Source organism: Rhopalosiphum padi, chromosome 2 (genome assembly GCF_020882245.1).
Source record: "Rhopalosiphum padi isolate XX-2018 chromosome 2, ASM2088224v1, whole genome shotgun sequence".
NCBI classification, from domain to species: Eukaryota; Metazoa; Arthropoda; class Insecta; order Hemiptera; family Aphididae; genus Rhopalosiphum; species Rhopalosiphum padi.
Genome location: NC_083598.1, coordinates 38,183,357 through 38,204,046, shown reverse-complemented (window position 1 = coordinate 38,204,046; position 20,690 = coordinate 38,183,357). Strand labels below are relative to the sequence as shown.

General features: G+C 26.3%; 2 protein-coding genes across 3 annotated transcripts in view; one reads left to right on the top strand and one right to left on the bottom strand.

The window, feature by feature from the left end:
• Nucleotides 1-11,483, bottom strand: part of LOC132921786 (tachykinin-like peptides receptor 99D) — a 51,520-nt gene extending 40,037 nt beyond the window's left edge. Inside the window, exons 1-3 of one of the 2 annotated variants that reach the window (XM_060984990.1) lie at nt 11,264-11,483; nt 7,360-7,443; nt 5,727-6,530 (exon numbers count right to left, since the gene is read on the bottom strand). In XM_060984990.1, coding sequence (XP_060840973.1) covers nt 5,727-6,044 — 318 coding nt within the window. In that variant the 5' untranslated portion in view covers nt 6,045-6,530; nt 7,360-7,443; nt 11,264-11,483. The remainder of the gene's footprint in view (nt 1-5,726; nt 6,531-7,359; nt 7,444-11,263) is intronic. The other variant, XM_060984989.1, reaches the window with a different exon arrangement.
• Nucleotides 11,484-12,470: 987 nt separating this feature from the next.
• LOC132922677 (uncharacterized) lies at nt 12,471-19,671 on the top strand. The gene is made up of 3 exons (XM_060986322.1): nt 12,471-12,622; nt 14,681-15,011; nt 19,431-19,671. Exons 1-3 carry the CDS (start codon nt 12,599-12,601, stop codon nt 19,499-19,501), a joined length of 426 nt encoding a protein of 141 aa, XP_060842305.1. The 5' UTR covers nt 12,471-12,598; the 3' UTR covers nt 19,502-19,671.
• The last annotated feature ends 1,019 nt before the right edge of the window (nt 19,672-20,690 follow it).

Below are 20,690 nucleotides of genomic sequence, written 5' to 3'. Positions count from 1 at the left end.
ACTGAATATTGTAATATTTCACTGCTTAAAGTACCTAATCGTTTAAGACATAAACAGATTGAAGTATTTTAAGCTAAGACGAGTAAACGTTAAGTAATATATCGTGTTGTATTATTTTAATTGACATAAATATCATCGAATTAGAATAAAACTCAGTGGAAAACTATACTTTTAGTATTTTAAATATTCATGTATAATATATATGTATACTTAATGAACATGGTGCTATTTATTAGGGGCAGGCAGTTTTCAGTTGAATTTGGGTTGATAGAAAATGAACATCGATAAAGTCAGTTAGTGTTCAAGGTACCAATACCACTCAATAACTCCCTATGATGATATTACTGTTTAAAATTTTAATGATGCCATACGTACGTAATCTGGTTAAATCTTTTGTTAAAAACAAAATCAATTTATCATAGAATTATTACGTTCGTTTGGAAATTAAATAACTACTATGGAAATAAAACAAAACTTAAACAAATATTACTAAATTTCTAGAATTTAAAAATAAATCTGTTTTTAAATAGGTATTAACCTTTTGATGATGATATGTTTGACTATTTCCCATTACACGTTTTTAAATCAAACGTTTTTTCAAATTACCTCCATATTATTTATTATTTATTGTTCGATGTTTTTTTTCTTTTGATAATCTACGATTTCTCTCAAAATAATTAACGTGTATCACGTCAAAATACATCAAAAGAACGGAATTTCAAATAAATAGTTACATACATAATATGCATTTCAGCGTGCATACATTTATCAGTCACTGTTGAATGCGTACCTAGAGAAGTATAGATAGTATTCCAGTAGTGATTTTATAAACTGTATCTGTTAATAATTATAATAATAACTAAACATGATATACTTGATTTAACGTTATGCATATAAGAATACAACCATATTATTGAAAATAAATAATTTTGGATAATAAAATAACATAATAAATTAAAACAATAAAACATAAAATAAAAATTCTTTGAGATTATATATAATATTTTAAAATTATTGAATGAGTTATGATAAATAAATCTTATTTTAATTACAAAAATACTTTCACATAACTTTTATCAAAATCGAATCATTTGAATATCTAATTAAAATTCCATTTTATTTTTTTTTTTTAATATTAAATATAAGTATTACGCAATAAATATTAGCATTTGTTACAATAAAATAATACGTACAGTATTTTTACTATTTTAATCTTTATACAAATACAAATTGATCTTACACATAACCTAATTTCCGACTAAAAAAAAATCTGATCATAAATATAATTATAAATTTCAATTTTAAACTACGTTATTATATTGTATTTATTTTCTTCTAAATAAAATATAAAATTAAGTTACTTTCAAGGAATAATTCGTATCAATCGTATCTACCTATAAGGTTTTTAATAAGTTATAATTCTTATATTATATTGTTAAGAATTTAAGACTATTGTAAATGTATTTTATCATAATATCATAATATTATAATTTATATTGTTATTTTCTTTCATGTTCCTACGTGATCGTTTATTTTTCATTGAGTTTAGGAGCGTTTTAAAGCTTTGTTACAAAATACTATGCAATATATTACATATTATACACGCATAATATAATAATATTTTGTAGTATAGATGTATGTATGCGTTATTATTTTTTTTTTTTTAATAAAATAGTCTTCGTATTAGCTTCTATGAGAAACTACAAAACGTCAGCTATATAGACCTATGTAGTAAAATGACTGTAAAAGTAGTTCCGTATTGGAATCTTCATGTATATTATATAATATTATGTGTGAATTATGTGCTTAAGCACGAGCGTATATCAATTTATTACACCAATCTGCAGAATAATTTATCAGCATTTGTTAAAAAGTTACAAAAATATTTTACTACTTTTATAGTTTGATATTTTAGACGCCACTCCGTAAATGAAACGTAATTCTTTTTGTCAATATTACTTTATTCTGTTATCTGTATATTATAATTTCTAAGCTAACACCGTCTGTAATATCGTTTCTGTTAAACGTATAAATAGAGAGTATATTACTGCAAACGGTTATCGAGCTTTAACTTGTTGTATGCTTCCGACTAACTAACAATTGATATAATTGAGACTTTGCCAATATTTTTTCTTTTTTTATTCCGATCTTAATTTGGGACTGTAATTTTTAGATTTTAAGCAGAGTAAGAAATCAATTGCTTTCAACGAAGAAACTATTTAGATTGTTGAATCGTATTAAAATATCGTGTTCATGCAAATTATCATGATAAGATATTAAAACATGATCCTTCCATGTTTACATAACAAAGTTCTCTTGTATTATTTTTTTATTGCAGGTATTTCACATATACAAGAGAAACACCAACTTGATGTACTAAATAATATACTCGTACATTATGGTATATATTTGTGTACTATGTAGGTATACCTACATGATATTATGGTCTCCACGGTGTTGCAATGACTATTTAACATAGGACTTGATAGTACGTTTTAAACATTATTCGTCATATTTTATTTAGATATACACTACTACTTTCTATTAATATTTTGCACTACAAATAACTTTTTAAATATTTCCCAGTTTAAGTACAATTATTTTCATAATTTAATAACATTGAAAAAAAAATTGAACCTTGAAAAGACAAGAAAAATAATAGGTATAGTAGGCATAGACTCAGTTATTCAGTATTATGTACCTATTTTAAACTACCTAAACTTAGAAAATTCATCATATAAACAATTTATAATATAATATATTTGTTCTGAAAAGAGAAAATTATCATCAATAGACAACATTAATATACCGAGTACCATCACGTTTTGTAAATAGTAATACGAATTTCTGATCACCATCATTCATTAATAAAAATTATAGCATATAATCGTTTACGTTTTGTTTAATACAGTCAGTTATAATATTATATAGCTCATATGTTCAACACCGCAGTTCATATAAGTATTGTCTGAATTTAATATCTTAAGGCGAGTTTTACTTGTCAGTCCTTGGTACTTTTTTAAAATCTAATTTAAATTCTATGAGAAAAAATATAGTTTTTTGTAATCTCTATAATATACGGTATTTCCTGTAAAAAAGTTCGCTTAACACGGATTTCCGTTTTAATATTAAGTTTGCTTCGACAAAATTATACGGTAATTTTACATTTTTTTTTATAATGTATTAAAGTTAAAAGAATTAAAAGTTTTGAGGCTCACCTCCGTGATTAAAACGCAGAGAAACTATCCTCATATACTTGTAAAAATTATTGCATTCGATCGTGAAAATAAAGTTAAAAAAACGCTCGACCTCTACTAGCATTTAAAATTGGTTGTTTTGCTTTGTTTTTAATACAATGAAATAGATAGCTATAACTACGATGGTTAATTAAACCATGTTTAACATTGTTAACTATAACATGAAATTTTAAACATTGCAGAGGATCTGTTGTTGAGAAAAATTATCTAAAAAATATATTGATTATAATTAGGGATGAACAATTAATGATAACTTATACTTTTTTAACACCCACAAAATTTATAAAATCATTTTTATCAAAATATTAACAAATAGGCCAAAAACCCAAAACCTTTATTGTGAAAATATCCAATATCGTCTGAATACAAATTTCAACTATTGTTTAAATAATATACCTATATACCTACTAGTTGTAACAGTCTAATTTTACTGGTCTCGAATAAGTCTAAACTTTATGAGTTAGAAGATATAGCTAATAATTTATATCAATTTTTTACTAATTACAGTACATCAAAAGTAAAATGTTATTTACAATTATTAATAAAGTACGTTATTTATTGATAACCTTTTAATTAATATTGATTTTTAAGGAAAATTTACTTGGTAAATTAATTAATTTTTTATATATTTAAGAAATAATAATATATAATTGTTTGCGTTTTAGATATTATCTTTGTTCTTAGAAATTTCCTCTCTCATTTTCCGTTTGAATGGAATCGATCAAAATCCAATATTACGAAGTTCGAAATCGTAATAAAATGTTATTATTGTAATCTAAATCAGTTATTTTTAATATTTTTCATTTTATTGTATTGAAAATTAAAAGTGATTATTACATTATATTGAATTTATTATATGTGTTGTACCACGCAAGTTTATTTTTACCGCATTACAATAATACTACTTCGTGAAATCGGATACGTTTTATAGAATATAAACGGTTATTGAATTTTTCGATTCCTTTAAGTTTTTATGAATAAAAACACGTTAAGAGGCACGGCAAAAACTTTTTTATGATGCAAATAGGTATTATAAAATATTTTGAATTATTTATTTATAAGTATATTTTAATACAATTGAAATTAAATTAAAAATTTTCATTTGAAAATGTAATATGAAAATACAATTACAATTTTTTTTTTTTTTTTTATTGAAATAAATGTATTTATTTTGGCTTAGTAGTATACACCTTACTGTTCGCGCGTATTAAATAATAATAAGTAAACATTTGTGGTTTTAAATTGTATTTTCTACATTTAAGGTTTAATGTTCTCATACATGACATTATTCCAATTTGTGTACTTTATATTAAATAACAGCATATTTTTATGTTTAAAATGTGTAAATACATGTTGAGTTTAGTTAAAAAAAAGTAAATATGAAGAAGTTGTACTCGCTTATATTATTGTTTCATAATATACACAATCGTTTTCTTAACTACACATTAAAATACTCCTCTTCCCAAATGTTAGGTTATTAGTGAAATATAAGAAAATATTAGTTTAACATTAAATACGAGTAAGAATAACAAAATATGTAGAAAATAATTCAAAATATGAAAAAGAAATTAAAAATATGTCTTGATATTTGTAAACTAAATAATCTAATAAAAAAATTTAATTTTTAAAAATACAATTAAAAAAAAAAGATAAAATACAAAAACAACAGCTATTTATCTAAATCTAATAAAACATTTACCAAAATAACAGTCATAAGATATTTGACGGGTAAACTTTATAACATATTATATGTTTTAATAAAATTACAAAGTCATGAGAATTGATAATTCTATTTCACATTATTTTTTTTTTTTCAAAAGAATTTTAATAAAATTAAAATAATATCCATATGCACTTTTAATTCTCAAAATTAAAGTTAAAATATTTTGTAGTTTATTTGTATCTGCATAGAAAAGTAATGTCAACGTTGAAGTGGGTGTATCGTGTATGATTCTTACACAACAACTTTCAGAACTGATAATCGTTTGCAGTATAACCGATAATTTTATAAAATAATGGAAATGACCTTCTTTGGGATTAAATATAATACAATATAAACTAATAACTTCAAAAACACATTATTACCTGTGGTAAATACATTAAATTTAAACTAATTTAAAATGATTTTGAATCAAGTCCAATACACGTATAGTTTTGATTTTTAAGAAAATCTTTTAAGTTTTTTTATTTATTTAATATGTGATTTGAATTGTTATTGGCTAATGGCTCGTCTACGTCCAAAAATTTTACGTAGATAGAATAATCAATAAACATTGCATATGAATTATGATACAAATTGTATGATAGGTGTTACACTACAAACACACAAATTGAACTGCGCAAATTCATTTTTGTCTCTTATGGTTAAGAACCGACGATTATTCATAGAATGTACCAAACGAATAGGAGTTTAATAATATCATAATGTTTATAGAATTAAGTTTAGTGTTTAGAAAATACTGCACTTACCTCAAATGGTACGGCGAAGAGTGCGATGAGTATGTCGGCGAACGCCAAGTTTGCCAAGTAGTGATTGGTGACCGACCGCATCCGCTTGCTGGTGACGATGGCCCATATCACCAACCCGTTTCCGGCCACAGCTATCACTGATATCGAACCGTAAAGCACTGATAAGACGACAACCAATAGGGCTGGCACCTTATACAGGTCGGAACTTGGTTGGTCATGTAGCAACGTGTCGTTGCCTGTGACATTTGCCGTGATGTTGATCGTGAGATTTTCCGTGAAATTTACCGCGATCGCAGTTGCGATCTCAGCGGTGGCCATTGCACTTGGCGACGGCGGCTTCTGCTGAAATGTGGCAACATCGGAATGTCAACAGTCCTGATGCCCGCTATTGGTCGCGGGCTCTGCGGCGTTGCCGTCCTGCCATGGCGCCCCGCGGACTCGACTACGTACCGTGGAAATTTAATACTAATACCGCGGTAGAAGTAGATCAAAACTCACCGATGACAACAACCGGATGAAACGCACAAAGATTAAAAAAAAAAATTGTTTATGATTTGACGCGCTCGTAAATAACGGACGTTAAGTTGTCAGAGAACGAGTAAATGGCAAGCATATGCTGCTAAAACGACGATCGGCCACAGTATCGATTAGATATATTGTTATTATTCGTACAATAATTATAATATCATATACACACACCACAACTGTTGTAATCTTCAAGACACTCGACACTGCGACGACGGTGGCGACAGCAGACTGGCAATAAATATATTAGGCGTTCGACGACTGTATCGCATATCTAACCTATTGACAGATAATGATAAAATATGTTAGAATATTGTCTACGACAAATATATTATTATTATTATTCAGTGATCTGCAAATACATTTTTGCAAATGCTTTGTTGCTCTCCATCATCATAATTTAAAAATATATTCATCGTCGTACAATACACAGTTATAAAAACATGTTATTTTGTTTGTTTGAAATTAATATCCAAGTATAATTGTTTACTACTAGATATTTTGCATCATTAAGTTATATGATAGAAATAAAAAGTTTTTTATTCCTACTTGTTTAAAAAGTAAATAAGAATATCAAACGTTATTTTATATGTACCTAAAACGTGTTGTCTGTCTGCAGGGATACTAAAAGAAAGTTTTCCATTCTTCTTAATATGACGTGTACTCAATTCTAAAATTATATTCATTTCTTTATAAATTGTAAACAAAAAAACCCGTTTAGGTATAATCAAGTTCTTATTTTATTGTAAAAACATACACAATTAAAAAAATAATTTGATAATTATTCAATGTTTATCTAAGATATTTAAATTCTTTCATATTTCTAAAATAAACACATTTATAGATTGTATAGATAAATATTGTAACAAAAAAAAATATTTCTACAATTTACGATATTCTTTCATACTATATTTCGTGAAAATTATTTTATTTTATATGACACAAATTATACATTTAACTTAGGCACGGCAAACACACAGTCAAAAAAAAAAAAAAATCTAAAATGGGTAAGGGAAATCAAAAACATAATACATGAATTGCGAGATTCTGAATTGAAAAACAAACAATATCAAATGAACAAAAAATCGGACACACCAAAATAACTCACAGTTTTTTATGCAGTGGTTCTCAAACTGTGTTCGGCGAAGCCCTAAGACTTTTCAAGAGTAGTTTAGGGGTTCCGTGATTCCATCTGTATACATCCGTATTAATAAAATTAAAATATTATTATATTTATTAGTTACATTGTTATATTTATTTTCAATATTATTTGGACATTATTAATGTATTATTTAAAAACTTCTAAACGTTTAAACTATTTATAAACCCGCATATTTTGTGCCGTAGTTGGAGATGAAATTAGAATAGATACAATCAGGGGTTAAAATGGGGGACGCGGGGGAACTCAGTCCTCCTATCTCCAATGGCGGTTAAAAAGCGTCCCCTTTAACAAATTATCCGTAAAGCGTAAAATGCACCGAAATACCCTCATATGTTGTCTCTGTCTTAATAATGTACATCATAGCAAATTTGCGTTCAGCAGAATGCATTTTTTGATGTTAGATTTAATATTAGAATATTAAATTTACCTATTATCAAATTTAAAGCTAAGAATATTATCTGCGCAATGTCAAGCATGTGACATTGCGCAGATAATATCCTTAGCTATTTAAATTTGACAATAAGTAAATTTACTCTAATGTTAAAGCTAACACCACAAAATATAATCTGCTGAACGCAACTTTGTTATTATGTACGTTAGTAAGACGTCTGTCTTAGTCCAGACAACACATTCGAATGTAGCGTCCTCTTAATCAATATAACTCAGAATTCCGTTGAGATTAAATCTTATTAGTTTTTATTTTTACGAATTCATATCATTTAATATTAAGGTAAACATTTTTTTTTAATAGCTCTTTATTAAATAATATAAAGTGTGAATATATAGTTGTTTAAGCAATGCTAATCTCGCTATGCATAGAATTTGAATTCTTATTGTACAATTTAAAGCACTAAAAACACTACATTCTTCGATATAAATATATTTTTCTAGTTGGTTTCTTTAGTTTTCTTAAAATACAATCAATACTTATGACTTAATACTATAAGAAAAAATATTAAATTTATACAAAATATTCGTTATTCTTAAAAATGTGTTATTATTTGTGATTACATTTTTCATAAAATAAATAACAAATATGAACATTATTTAGGGATAAAAGTGGGATGAATATGTTACACAATCACTGTTTATACACTACATATTATTATACTATATGCATCAGAAATAATATATACTATTATATATGGAACGCTTAAAACTTTACGAAGACATTAGTCACCCTGGATTTTTTTTCCTTTTTAAGCCCTGAATACAAGTCGAGGTTTTCATTCATCCTTTTTATGTGTATACGATAATTCAGTTTTCTTTTGCATTAGAATTTATTGTAAAAGGAGTTCCAGTAATATTCGAAAGCCGTAGAATAATTTTAACTATCAAACATGTAATGACTTAATTTCGAAACTCACAAGTACGCAGAAGAGAGAACTAGGCACTAGCTTTTTGGATGCTGCTCTGGGACTTGATCCAAAAACCACTAGAATATTTTAATATTATAAAAGAAATTCTACAATTATAATAATAAAAAAAAAAAAAAAATAGTAAAAATAGTAAACATTGTAAAAAAATAATAATATATTATGAAAATTAAATTGTATTTTTGATCTATAATATATATTTATGTACAGATAGTGATATGAAATGAGTTGAGATGAGATTTAAACATTATTTGGTATCTAATAATATATTTATAAATACGTATAAATTCATGTCAAATCATATTAAAATATACATAGAAAATTGTTATAAGGTAGTATGTTAAAATACAAATGTACATAGCATACGCAATTCATATGATAAATAATATATTATAATCAGTATAATATAAAATTTCAATACTGTCGAAGTAATATAAATACAAATTTTGTTAGTCAAAAAAATTCAAATACATTTGATTTCATATTGTTTCACAAAATTTATTTTGGAAGTCTATCACAGTAAAATTACGTCTTATTGTGGTGTCATAGATCTAAGTAGTGTGGATAGCGGTTTTATTTTGTCTAGGTACACAAGAAGAGACACTCAAATTTTCATTCACAATTTTAAATTCGGAAATAATACAATAAATTGAAAATGGTATTCAACAAGCGGTATCATAACTTTTTTTGACAGGTAGACAAGGATTATTAAGTCGTGACCCGTAAAGAAAATGTATTACAAAACAATGTGAATGTCGATCGAAAAATGTCATGCAATTCTCGATATCTGTCTATAATGTGCATGCACTTATAAAATGATACATTTTATTGTTTTAATAATAATGTATTATCATCTGTTTCATATAATTTTTAGTTTTTATTCATAATTAAAAACATTGAAATTGGTAGTTTATTATTAAATCAGAAAAAATAAATAATTTTTTTTATGTTTTTGAACTCTTCTCATAGAGGATTTGTTTGTTCTAAGATATGCCATGCGTCATTTTCAAAAAAAGATAAAGCTACTATGATTATTCAATATTTGACGGAATCATGTTGTTTGATATCCTAGAATATTTATTAAATACAATCAGTGAAAGCGAGGAATTTGGATATTTAAAGGCATTAATAAGTTTTATAGATATTTTGTGTATAATAATTGTACTATTTCTATAACATTTCTATTTAAATATAAATTATTTAAATCGTAGGTATATATTTTTTCGGGTAGACACTTTGTGAATACTTTTCTAACCCAAGTCACCTAATAATTTCATCTAAATTGCTTATAATAGTATTATATTGTATACATTTTAATTATTTATTTTTAATGAAAAAAAAAAGATATTATCTTCTTATTATAATTTATAGTTGTATGTTTATGAATTTGGAATATTTATGGCATGATACAATACAAACCACGTAAATATATATATATATATACTATTTAGAAATTAAGTAAATACACTGTCAGTTGTATATTTTAAAAGGTATAATTAAAAATTATTCCATATAGAATAATGACTTCAAAAAATATCAATGAATAAAGTTTATAGAAATATCTTCAAATTTTAAAACTTAGTTAATAATTTACATTGTTATAAATGAAACAATTCATTAGAATTCAAAATATTTAGAATAACAAGTTTAATATATTCGTACATTTTAAAATAATTAATTACCTATATGGCAATATATTATATTGTTGTTATCAAATTTAAAAGTGATATTCTATAATTAAATAATTTTAAATCTTGTAAAATTTAAAACGTGTTGACAACTACCACTTTTAACATAATATAATATAATATTTTGTTTAATATTAATAACTTACGTGTATTTAAAAATGAAACTAATTGAATAAATATAATCACATTATTTAAATGTTCATCTTTCAAAACCATCAAATTAATAATAAGTATTAAAACGGCCTTGAGCATATTTTATTTCCTTTTCTTTTGTCTGTATTAATAACAGATCATTATAAAATAATTTTAAAAAATAAAGTGAAAGTACTTTTTACTGTGTTAAACCAAATTACATTTTTTATGAGCTATTTAAAAGTTTATAACGAATAAACGATTATGATAAAATGTTGACTTTTATGCACTGGAAAGTGTCCAAGACTAATTATTGTTATTTGTTCATTTTCTAATAAGAAATTTAATAGTTGAATAAAGATAATAATATTATGGTAATGAAACATGACTTGGTAGTTAATTTTTATTCAATATTGGCATTACGACTTTGTTTCGGAATTTGAAAAATTCGTATATTTTGTACGAAAACATACAACTTAAAAATAGTTACGATTTTATTGACTTAACAAATCTGTTATGATAATAACATTATATATATATCTACGCATAAATATAGCAGACAGGCGAAAAAAAACTATCAATTACCGAATAACTTACACACTGAATGAAGAGGGAAAAAAAACAGAACATAAATTCATATTTAGATATACTTACAAAATATATGTGTTTTTTTTTTAAATAATATATTTTTTATTATAGAAGCAATTTTGATGTCCTAAAAATCCTAAAATAATTTGCGAACAAATTTCATCGGATGGGAAATAGTACGAAAAAATAAATGTACCGTGTCTCGGAAAACGGTTTGACCGAGAATGACACCGTAATTTTTCGGAAGGGACCGCACAGCACGCTTTTCCGGGTATACTGAACGCGCTCATGCCTGCCGTTTCGGCGCGTTCGACGTTTGGTGGCGTAAGCACGAGACGCCGCACTGGCAGACTTGCCAGCGACACGGTATTATCGTGCAGGCGATTTTGGTCGAAAGTTTTCGTCGAGAGTGTGGACATTTTGATTTCAGTTGATATATTCTCAAAGATGCTGATAAAAGAAGGCTGTTGCTATTAAATCTTACTGTCATTTAATTTTCTCGAAAGAAAAACTCTTTTTGAGCTGTACAAAAATAATCGAAAATGTTTCACGCAGCACCTGGTCAAATATCTAAACAAAGTTCGCATTTTACCGATGACATCTAGATAGTTTTACAGCAGTCTCAGAGAAAACCATGAAATGCTTCGAAATTAGGAATATATGCGTGAGCGTTTGGTGTATACAATAATTTATGTAATAATAGCTAGAACGCAAGAGCAATAACCACAAATTATCTCTAAGTACTGATTTCGAGAGCACCGAACTCCGCACAGGTCTCTGCTGGATAATTTACAGAATTCAACGATTAATCATCGATTTTGAATTTAACTACACTCGCTTCCGGCCTCACCACACATAACTCGTCATTATTTATTTATCTTTTAAGTTAATTTCGAGGGTACCTATACCATACCGCGGAACGCTTCCTAAACCTGGCAAAAACCATCTAGAGGCGGTGGGTTATTCTCGTTTTCATTTAATGTCAGTAAACACGTTATTATTTAACGTCATGAAAGACACCTGATTTGCAAATGGTTGTCTGACGAGTCACGACGACGGATATCGAATGTGGCGGACCAAGGTGACGGCGGCGTGTACGTTTTTGACAAATATAATTGTGTGGTACATCGCGTCTAATAATAACAATAATTAAATACTGACAACGATATTAGACGTATTTTTTATTGTCCATTCATCCGACGTATGAGGAGATGCGAGGTAGGTACAATAATGTACGACTTGACGTGCACGACTTGGTTGATGGCCAAGGTCGACGGTTTTTGGTAATATCGTCTTTATCCGTGTATATAAACGCTTATAGTCTTGAACGAGACTTAAGTTCGTAATCGTTCGATACATACAGCAGTCGATTCGCTCAGTCCATCCGCCGAAGAAGACAAAATGATCACCGCCGTGAACCGTTCGGTAAGTCCAAACGTCTGTCTCTTGTTTTATTAATTTATAGGCATGTAACTATTATTTCGTTGTGGGTCTTATCATTTTCTAAGTTTTTTCCTTTCGATTTACCAGATAATTTATTAATATTAATTATTATAATGGTTATATTTTCATTATATTTCGCATCGTCAACTAATTGTAAACAAACACGTAAAAAATCAAAAGGAATTTTTTAATTTTTAGTAAAAAATAAGATATTTCATAGGATTGTTATTATAAACGTGATAATATATGCACTTCATTATCATTGATTTTTGGATCAACAATGAAGCCGAGTGCCCGAGTCGTAAATTTTGTTTTTATTTAGTTTACCAACGATTGTGTCTTTTTATAAATACTTATTGACTATTGTAATTGAAGTTGCAAAAACAAATGTAAAGAATATTGATTTATTTTAATGGTGCTTTCTTATTATACTCATATACACCATTTAATTTATTATTTCTAACGATTAAGAATAAAAAATCACGTAATCATAAAAATATGAACAATATAGTTAAAATAAAATGTTAGTTTAGGTACTTCTAAATATTTCATTGGTAAATGTTCATGTTTACTGTTTCTTACATTGTTTCTTGTATACTTCTATTCCAAACATTAAACTATCGCTATTAGTTTTTAATTTTTAATTTTTAAATAATTAACTGAAAAATTGTTTTTTAAATAATATTATTATTTTTTCTATAGAAGTATTATAGACCCACGAATTAATTCCACAATAATTTTGAATTAAAATCAACACATTGGCTTACAACTTATTCTCATACTTTATCAAAGTTAAAAAGTTCTATGTATGCATATTTTCGCGAGGGGAAAATTATTTAAGTAAAAATATTCAGGAATAAGTACTATAAACAATATGTTGAATTAACATCCAAAAAGTTAATTACAAATCACTCACGTCAATTACGTTATATTATGTTATAATTACATGAGAATTAATAAAATATTATTTATTATCATCTGCTTCATTTTTAAGATATAATAATCTAAAACTAGAACAAGTCTTTAATTATCAAAGAAAATGTTTTATTATAACAGTTATTTTTAAAATTATATATTATATAAAATCATTTTACGTCTTTACTAAAAAAATCGGTATTATATTTAAGACGTAAAATATTTGTCTTTATTTAAACTAATTTAGCCAAGTTGGTAAAACAATAAATTCCAATTCATTTGTCAAAGGGTTAAAAGTATTAAGTTAAAAAAAAAAAATGATGTTCAAATTCAAAAATAATTTCATTTTATAAATAATAAATAATAATATTTTATACATCCTATTAAATTTTCATTGATTAATTGTTTATTTTAATTATATTGAACACTATATAACTATACGTTATACCTATGTATTTAACGCTTGAAAACTATTATTGCAGTTACAATTAAATAGAAAAACTGAATTCTAATAGCAAATTTCGTTGGATCATAAAGGTCGTATATTGACAAAATTATCATTAAAAAAGGTGGTTTAATAAAATTATAAAAGTATAATTAAATGATGTAATCAAATCTGTACAGCCGTAGTAACGTGATATTTTAGAAAACATAATTAATCATATTACTGCGTTTGTTACTTAACATAAATGCGCAGATAATATATCTCAGAAATTGATTTATGCAAACCAGAGTGAGTATACTAATATTCCCTATACGCGTGAATCTGTGTAAAGAATCATAAGCTATGAACAGCTTCACATATTAACTAATCATATTCTACTGCTACAAATGCTACAGTAAAATTCTTAAAAAAATTTAACTTCTTTTTGTTATAAAATAAAAACGTTATAAGTTGGCTAATAACCTTTAGCAGTTGAAGCCTGTAAACCTTTAAATAAAAAAAAAAAGTTATAATTTGGAAAGCCGCGTACTTTATACCTCTCCTGTATCTATTCTTATATATACTTGCCTCGTCACTATAATTGTATGTCTATACTGCACTTACACGATATGCATTATTGCGTGTATTTTTTCTCGTCCTTACCAATCTCTCCGTAATAATATTATGAACTTATTTCGTAGTTGGCGTTGCTTTGCATGATGATCGCATGCGGTCACGTATTGGCGTATCCTTACAACGGCGACAACATGCAGTGGTCGAACTCAGGGGCTGGCGCAATGGGTAACTACCACCAGCAGCCAGGGTTTGGCGGTAATGTAGGCCAACAACGTGGATATAACGGCGGTGCAGGATTCGGCGGCGTTGGACAACAACGGTGGCAGTCGGCTGGTTACGGTGGTCAGCAACAAGGAGCCGAGGCCTACCAGTCGAACATCTTCAACGAACCGGACCGGTACGGTTATGATTACACGATTCCCGGAGCCACAGTACACTTTTTGATGTATAAAAAAAGTGAGTATGGCCTGCGCCTTTTTTCGTTGGGTAAAGAGCTGAAGGAGATTTTGTAGACCAAAGAAAGATCCATTAGAACTTATAAAATATACACAATGGTACAGTAATAGCTTTTTATTTTATTTATTTGACATAATATAATTGGCGTGGAAATATTTATTTACATATGGACATAATATATGAGATTTATTTTAATGCTATGAGATTTACAACAAACAATAAGAAGGAAATCAACCATCAAATGGTGACACTTTATAATTTGATTATCTAGATTTTATTTTTATTTCATTTATTTTGTTGTGTATTTTTTATTTTTTTATGAGCATGGAAATTTAAGCAGTATACGCTTTACTATCTCGTAAGTCCACGGAGAGGATTAGCTGGAGCAATGTTTGAATAAAGAGTGACTATTTTAATAGGATTTGGGTGGTTTCTTAGATGGGAGCGAATTCGTTTGTACAGTATATGGCCATTGCTTCTATAATTTTTATTTTTGAATATGAGTGAAGAGGCTTGTAATTAATTAAACCCGAGTACCTATTTGAGTTAACGCAGTTACATAATATGATTTTATACGGAAAGATAAATAAATAAATATTATAATAAATTATCGTTTAATACGATTGTACGATAATCGGATTTTATTGATAGCAACAACTGTGAAACGCGTGTGATTATAGTTCGACTATAATCTATAAAAGTATTGCGTTTTATTTGATGTCAAATTCCGAATAAACATTACACAGACTAAATATAATTTACCTCTTATTTTTTAATTATTTAGTTTTAGTTAATAATTGCATATAACATATTTAACTTAATGTCGACATTAGTTATTTGCAAAATGTTATAACTTATAAATAATTAATTAAAAAACATAAATTCAGAATAATTGCAAGCATTAGTATAAAAAAAATCAGGTAGATAATAAATTAAAAATTAAATCGAATTAATAAAATTGGCCATAGAGGTTAATTTATCGTAAATATAACACGAAAACTGTACATTTTATTTTCTTTGATTTTAATTTGTTACACAACTATGCTCCTAACTTCACCCGTGATGTACCAGAGAATATGATAATTTTCCAAGCAATATATACAATATTCTAATATAACAACATAATAGTTTATACTAAATATAAAAAAAAAATATTTAGAAACAATGAAGTTTACCTATATGAATATTATAAAATATATAATCTAATAAATTAATTTTTCAATTAATCTCATGTTTTTTTAAATTATTTAGAATAAAAATTAATTTTAACGGGCACATTATATAAAGCATATATTTTTAGAATTATCAAAGCAAAAAGATTTTAACACTGAAATAAATATAACTTAAATAATTATTATTTATCTTAACATTTTTTGTAACATAATATGGAACTCGGCCATACAAAAACTAAAACTCTCAATAGATATAATTAAAAAAAAAATTACGAAAACTTAATGTGGTACATACAAATGTGATTGAAATAATTAAAACTAATATTGAAATTTTAATGCGAAAGGGTTGTGGCAAGGTCTAGAAACGCCGTCGGTTTCAGGTGACACATGTTATGCTTACGTAATAAATACCTTTTCGTGTACTCGAGAACACATAAAGTTTTGTGAGACACTGTCTGGAAGGTAGGGTGGAGGGAGGGTGGGCTAAGCTCTCCTCGTATAAAAGACAGCGCGCTCGAGGAACTCATTGTGTATCACGTGGCGGTGTCGGTGAAGTAAATAACTTAATAATAGCACTGAGTGGAATTAAGGTGTTCGGAAAAGAACTCTTTTGTGAAAACGTTCATTTGTATATATACGGACGTAGTCATGAATGCAGTCAAGACTGTCTTCATTTGTATAAAGTATGTTAGTTTCAGCGTTCGAACGTCACGCGAACATTAGTGAAATATTTCAAACTTAAAGTAAACGTGTTTACTCGTTGTACAAATACTAAATATTAGGTATGAAACTTTTTTTTCTATATTTAACAGTGGGCATAATGCTTACTTGACATATCTTTCGGTATAGGTCGTACTATTAACTATTATATTGCATTATTAACCGATAAATTGTTCATCAATAAATAATCATGTGAAAAACATTACCAATGATAAAAATATTAGATTGATAAAATAATTGTCTGATAATTGCATGCTTATTCTGAGCCTAATTCTGAAATTTAAGTTAATGAAACAGCTTAAACAATTAATGTATAATGTATGAATGATTGGTAATACACCAGTAGCGGATACAGAGGTCATCCAAGGGGGGGGGGCTATTTTCAAAAATTAAATGACCTTTCTTTATATAACCTGTAATTTATTGGAGGCTAAAATTAAAGTATAGTATAATCACATATAAAACTAATAAAAATACCTATATAAAAATAAAATATTATAATTGGTATAATCGGCACAACCCATTTAAAATTGTGATAAGATGACGAAAACAACCACGGTGGCGATAAGTCGATAACAACACCAGCAGCGCGCGTTCGAGAAGTAGCGTTTCTATATTATTATGAACAGGTCAAGAAGAATCATAACGGATAATGGGCGGAAAAAATGGGAAATAGTTTTCCGCAGGCCTATCATAAGTCATAACTAATGCTTTATGTGTAATTATTAGTAATATCAAAACAATATCAGTTACCTCTCGTATCCGCCACTGTAATACACTACATATGGTATCTAAGTAGCGATCTGACTAATATAATATTTTAGGAACACGGCTTAATCTAATAACCTAGCTAGTATGTCAACACATTTTAAACTATGTTCTTTAAAGGGCTAATACTTAATATACAATTATAAACTATCTATTTGAAAAAAAGTAGTGCCTTATAAAATAGCATTTTTACATAATAAAATAAATTTTTAATTATCTGCTTGCCGAAAATAATGAACAAAATTATCTTATACAATCAAATATGAATGAATTAAAAAAAATATTTATTTGGTTATTATTTAAAATGATTTAGTTGTCAATACTATTATTGAAATATTATTACTACCTATACGTCTTGTTATAGTATTTTGTTTTTCAAACATAAAGCACCTATTATTTATTTTAAAATCGATTTTGACAAATGTAAAACACTTTTCATGCATATTATTTTTGATATAATATAAAAAAAAATAAGTACGATAAAATATATTTTTATGGCAAGTACGTTTTTAATATTATGAAATTTTCTCGAAGCTAGAATCTTTTAAAATTTGATCCATCATAATTCTCCATAACTGTGAGTTGCCTTTAGGCTATAGTTTTTATTACTCATCACTGAAGAATGATTTTGTTTTAACCTTTATTTTTTTATAATTTCAGAAATATAATTGATTCAAGATTAAAATTTTAAGTTTAGAAATAGTTAAACTTCACATAGCATGTAGGCATTATGTCTTATGTTAACCACTTTAATAAAGCCAAAAAAAAAAAATGTCTCCATTAAAATATGACATTAATACGCACCTACATAACTAATTTATTGTAATATGTAACCATTATAAATACAGTTAACCTTTGTACGTGTCATATTATTTTTATATTTATATTTTTTCATTCTTTTTTTTTTTTTAATTAAATCCCGTTTATATTTGGACCCATATAGTATATAATGTATTAATATGTCATTAATTAACACTTGCGAGCTTATTATACAAATTTAAAATTTCAAAACTATATCCTTGTATACATCCCTTCTTACGAGATTAGATCTTTGACACAAATAATTAAATAAAGGTCTTAGTTCTAAAATATATTCAAATAAAATAATAGTAACTGCTATATATAATAATCAATGAGTATTTTGATTTTATTGTGTTTATTATATTTATTTGCATGTTATATATCTACTAGTATGTAAATTTGTTTTATCTATAGAATAGTAATAATTACTAATGAACATCGGCATCTTATTCCACGACTATAAGGGTATAGTATTTAAACATTACTAACTGAAATTTACTAAATTTTGTTATTCTATTTTAAAAATGTCCTAGTGTCTAATAAATGCAAATCAAAATAAATGGTTTGATATAGCTAATTTTCCAATCAGCACAAAATTACACAGAGACACAGAAACTTTTAACAACTTTTTGATACTTTGCTTAAATTTATAGCCTAAGTCCTTAAATATCAGTTTTAACTTGTCTGCATGTATTATAATATTTTTAAACACAATATGATATTATATATCATGTATCTATACTTTTTAATAATCGTTATAATATTTAAATGGCCAATTTAAAATCCTAATTTATCAATTTTTGTATTCAAGCATAACATTACTTTCTGAATGTATATACAACAATGACTATTGTTAATCTATATGTTATATTATGTTATTAATGACTAATTTGTAATCGATAATTTACCTTTTCGTGAAATAATAAAAACTAATATTGACAATATACATATATTTCAGAAGGAAACAGAGTACCCGGATACAATAATAATCATGGCGTAGATTCGAGTGGCTGGGACAAACATTATTAACATGTTTAATAACTCACCAAAACCCTACAATAACATTGAATTATTATTACATATAGTATTTTAATAATTAAAACATGTTTTGATAAATTTAAGAATATTTACTGTGAAGTATAGTTTACACGTGTGACTTACAATAATGATTGATAAAATAAATATGCTGTAAACAATTATTTTAATATTAGTATTGTGATTTTTTTTTTTTTTTTTTATCGAAATAATATTGTGAAATAATTAAATTATCAAAATAAATCACTCAAAACTTCAAAAAATAATGTATTAATAAGCTAATAATATTAATTATTATTAAAGTAAACACTTCAATAAAAATGTTATACTTAGGCTTGTGCAGATTATTGTTGAAGCGTATAAATCAAATAATATCAAACCTATTTTATTATTTAGGATACAAATAACATTAGAAGTAATAGTTAAGTGAGCAATATAACAGATTTTTTAATATTTAACTTTGTTCTTTATTTGATTAAAACGAGTTTCTATTTTTAGTATTTCAATACCTACCAGATTCTTGTAAATTTTTTTATTTAGCTTTTTATCTCTATATAGATTCAACAATTTAAAAAAGTTCAGTCAAGTAATATAAAGTAAATTATGTTATACAATTAATTACACTATTAAATTTGTTTCATTTTAAAGTGTTGTAATAAAAATGTTATTATAAATGCTGTAGCTTATATCGATTAACCTATATATATATATTTATTTAAATTTAATTTTTTCAATATTTTATAAATAAACTGAATTTAACAAAACTACAAGAAACTAAAATTCAATTTTATATGATAAAATATAATAAAAAATATTTTGTATAGAAAATTATATCTAGATTGGTATCAACTCCCAGCTTATCACAGATTAATGTTCAAAAATTCACTTTAAAACTAATATACAAAATATATTTTACAATCTACTAACCAAACTCATATGGATATAAATTATATCATATAATATACTGTATAGTAAACAAACGCGGAGCTTAGATAAAAATTAAAATACACAAACAACTAAGGTTGCCAACCATCCAGGTTTCAGTTATATCTCTCAACTGGAACGACGAATAAATTCCAATTATATCAATAGTTTATCACAAAAAAAAGGTTTTTAATAGGTATGTCCAGTTTTTTAAATTATTAAAGTTGGCGACCCTACAAACAACTTACATATTTAAATG

Excerpts from the sequence above, each read along its gene's own strand:
- LOC132922677 (XM_060986322.1), top strand. The coding sequence starts at position 12,599 with ATGATCACCGCCGTGAACCGTTCG. Across the intron at positions 12,623-14,680 it reads TCACCGCCGTGAACCGTTCG|TTGGCGTTGCTTTGCATGAT; the intron begins GTAAGTCCAAAC and ends CTTATTTCGTAG. Across the intron at positions 15,012-19,430 it reads CTTTTTGATGTATAAAAAAA|AAGGAAACAGAGTACCCGGA; the intron begins GTGAGTATGGCC and ends CATATATTTCAG.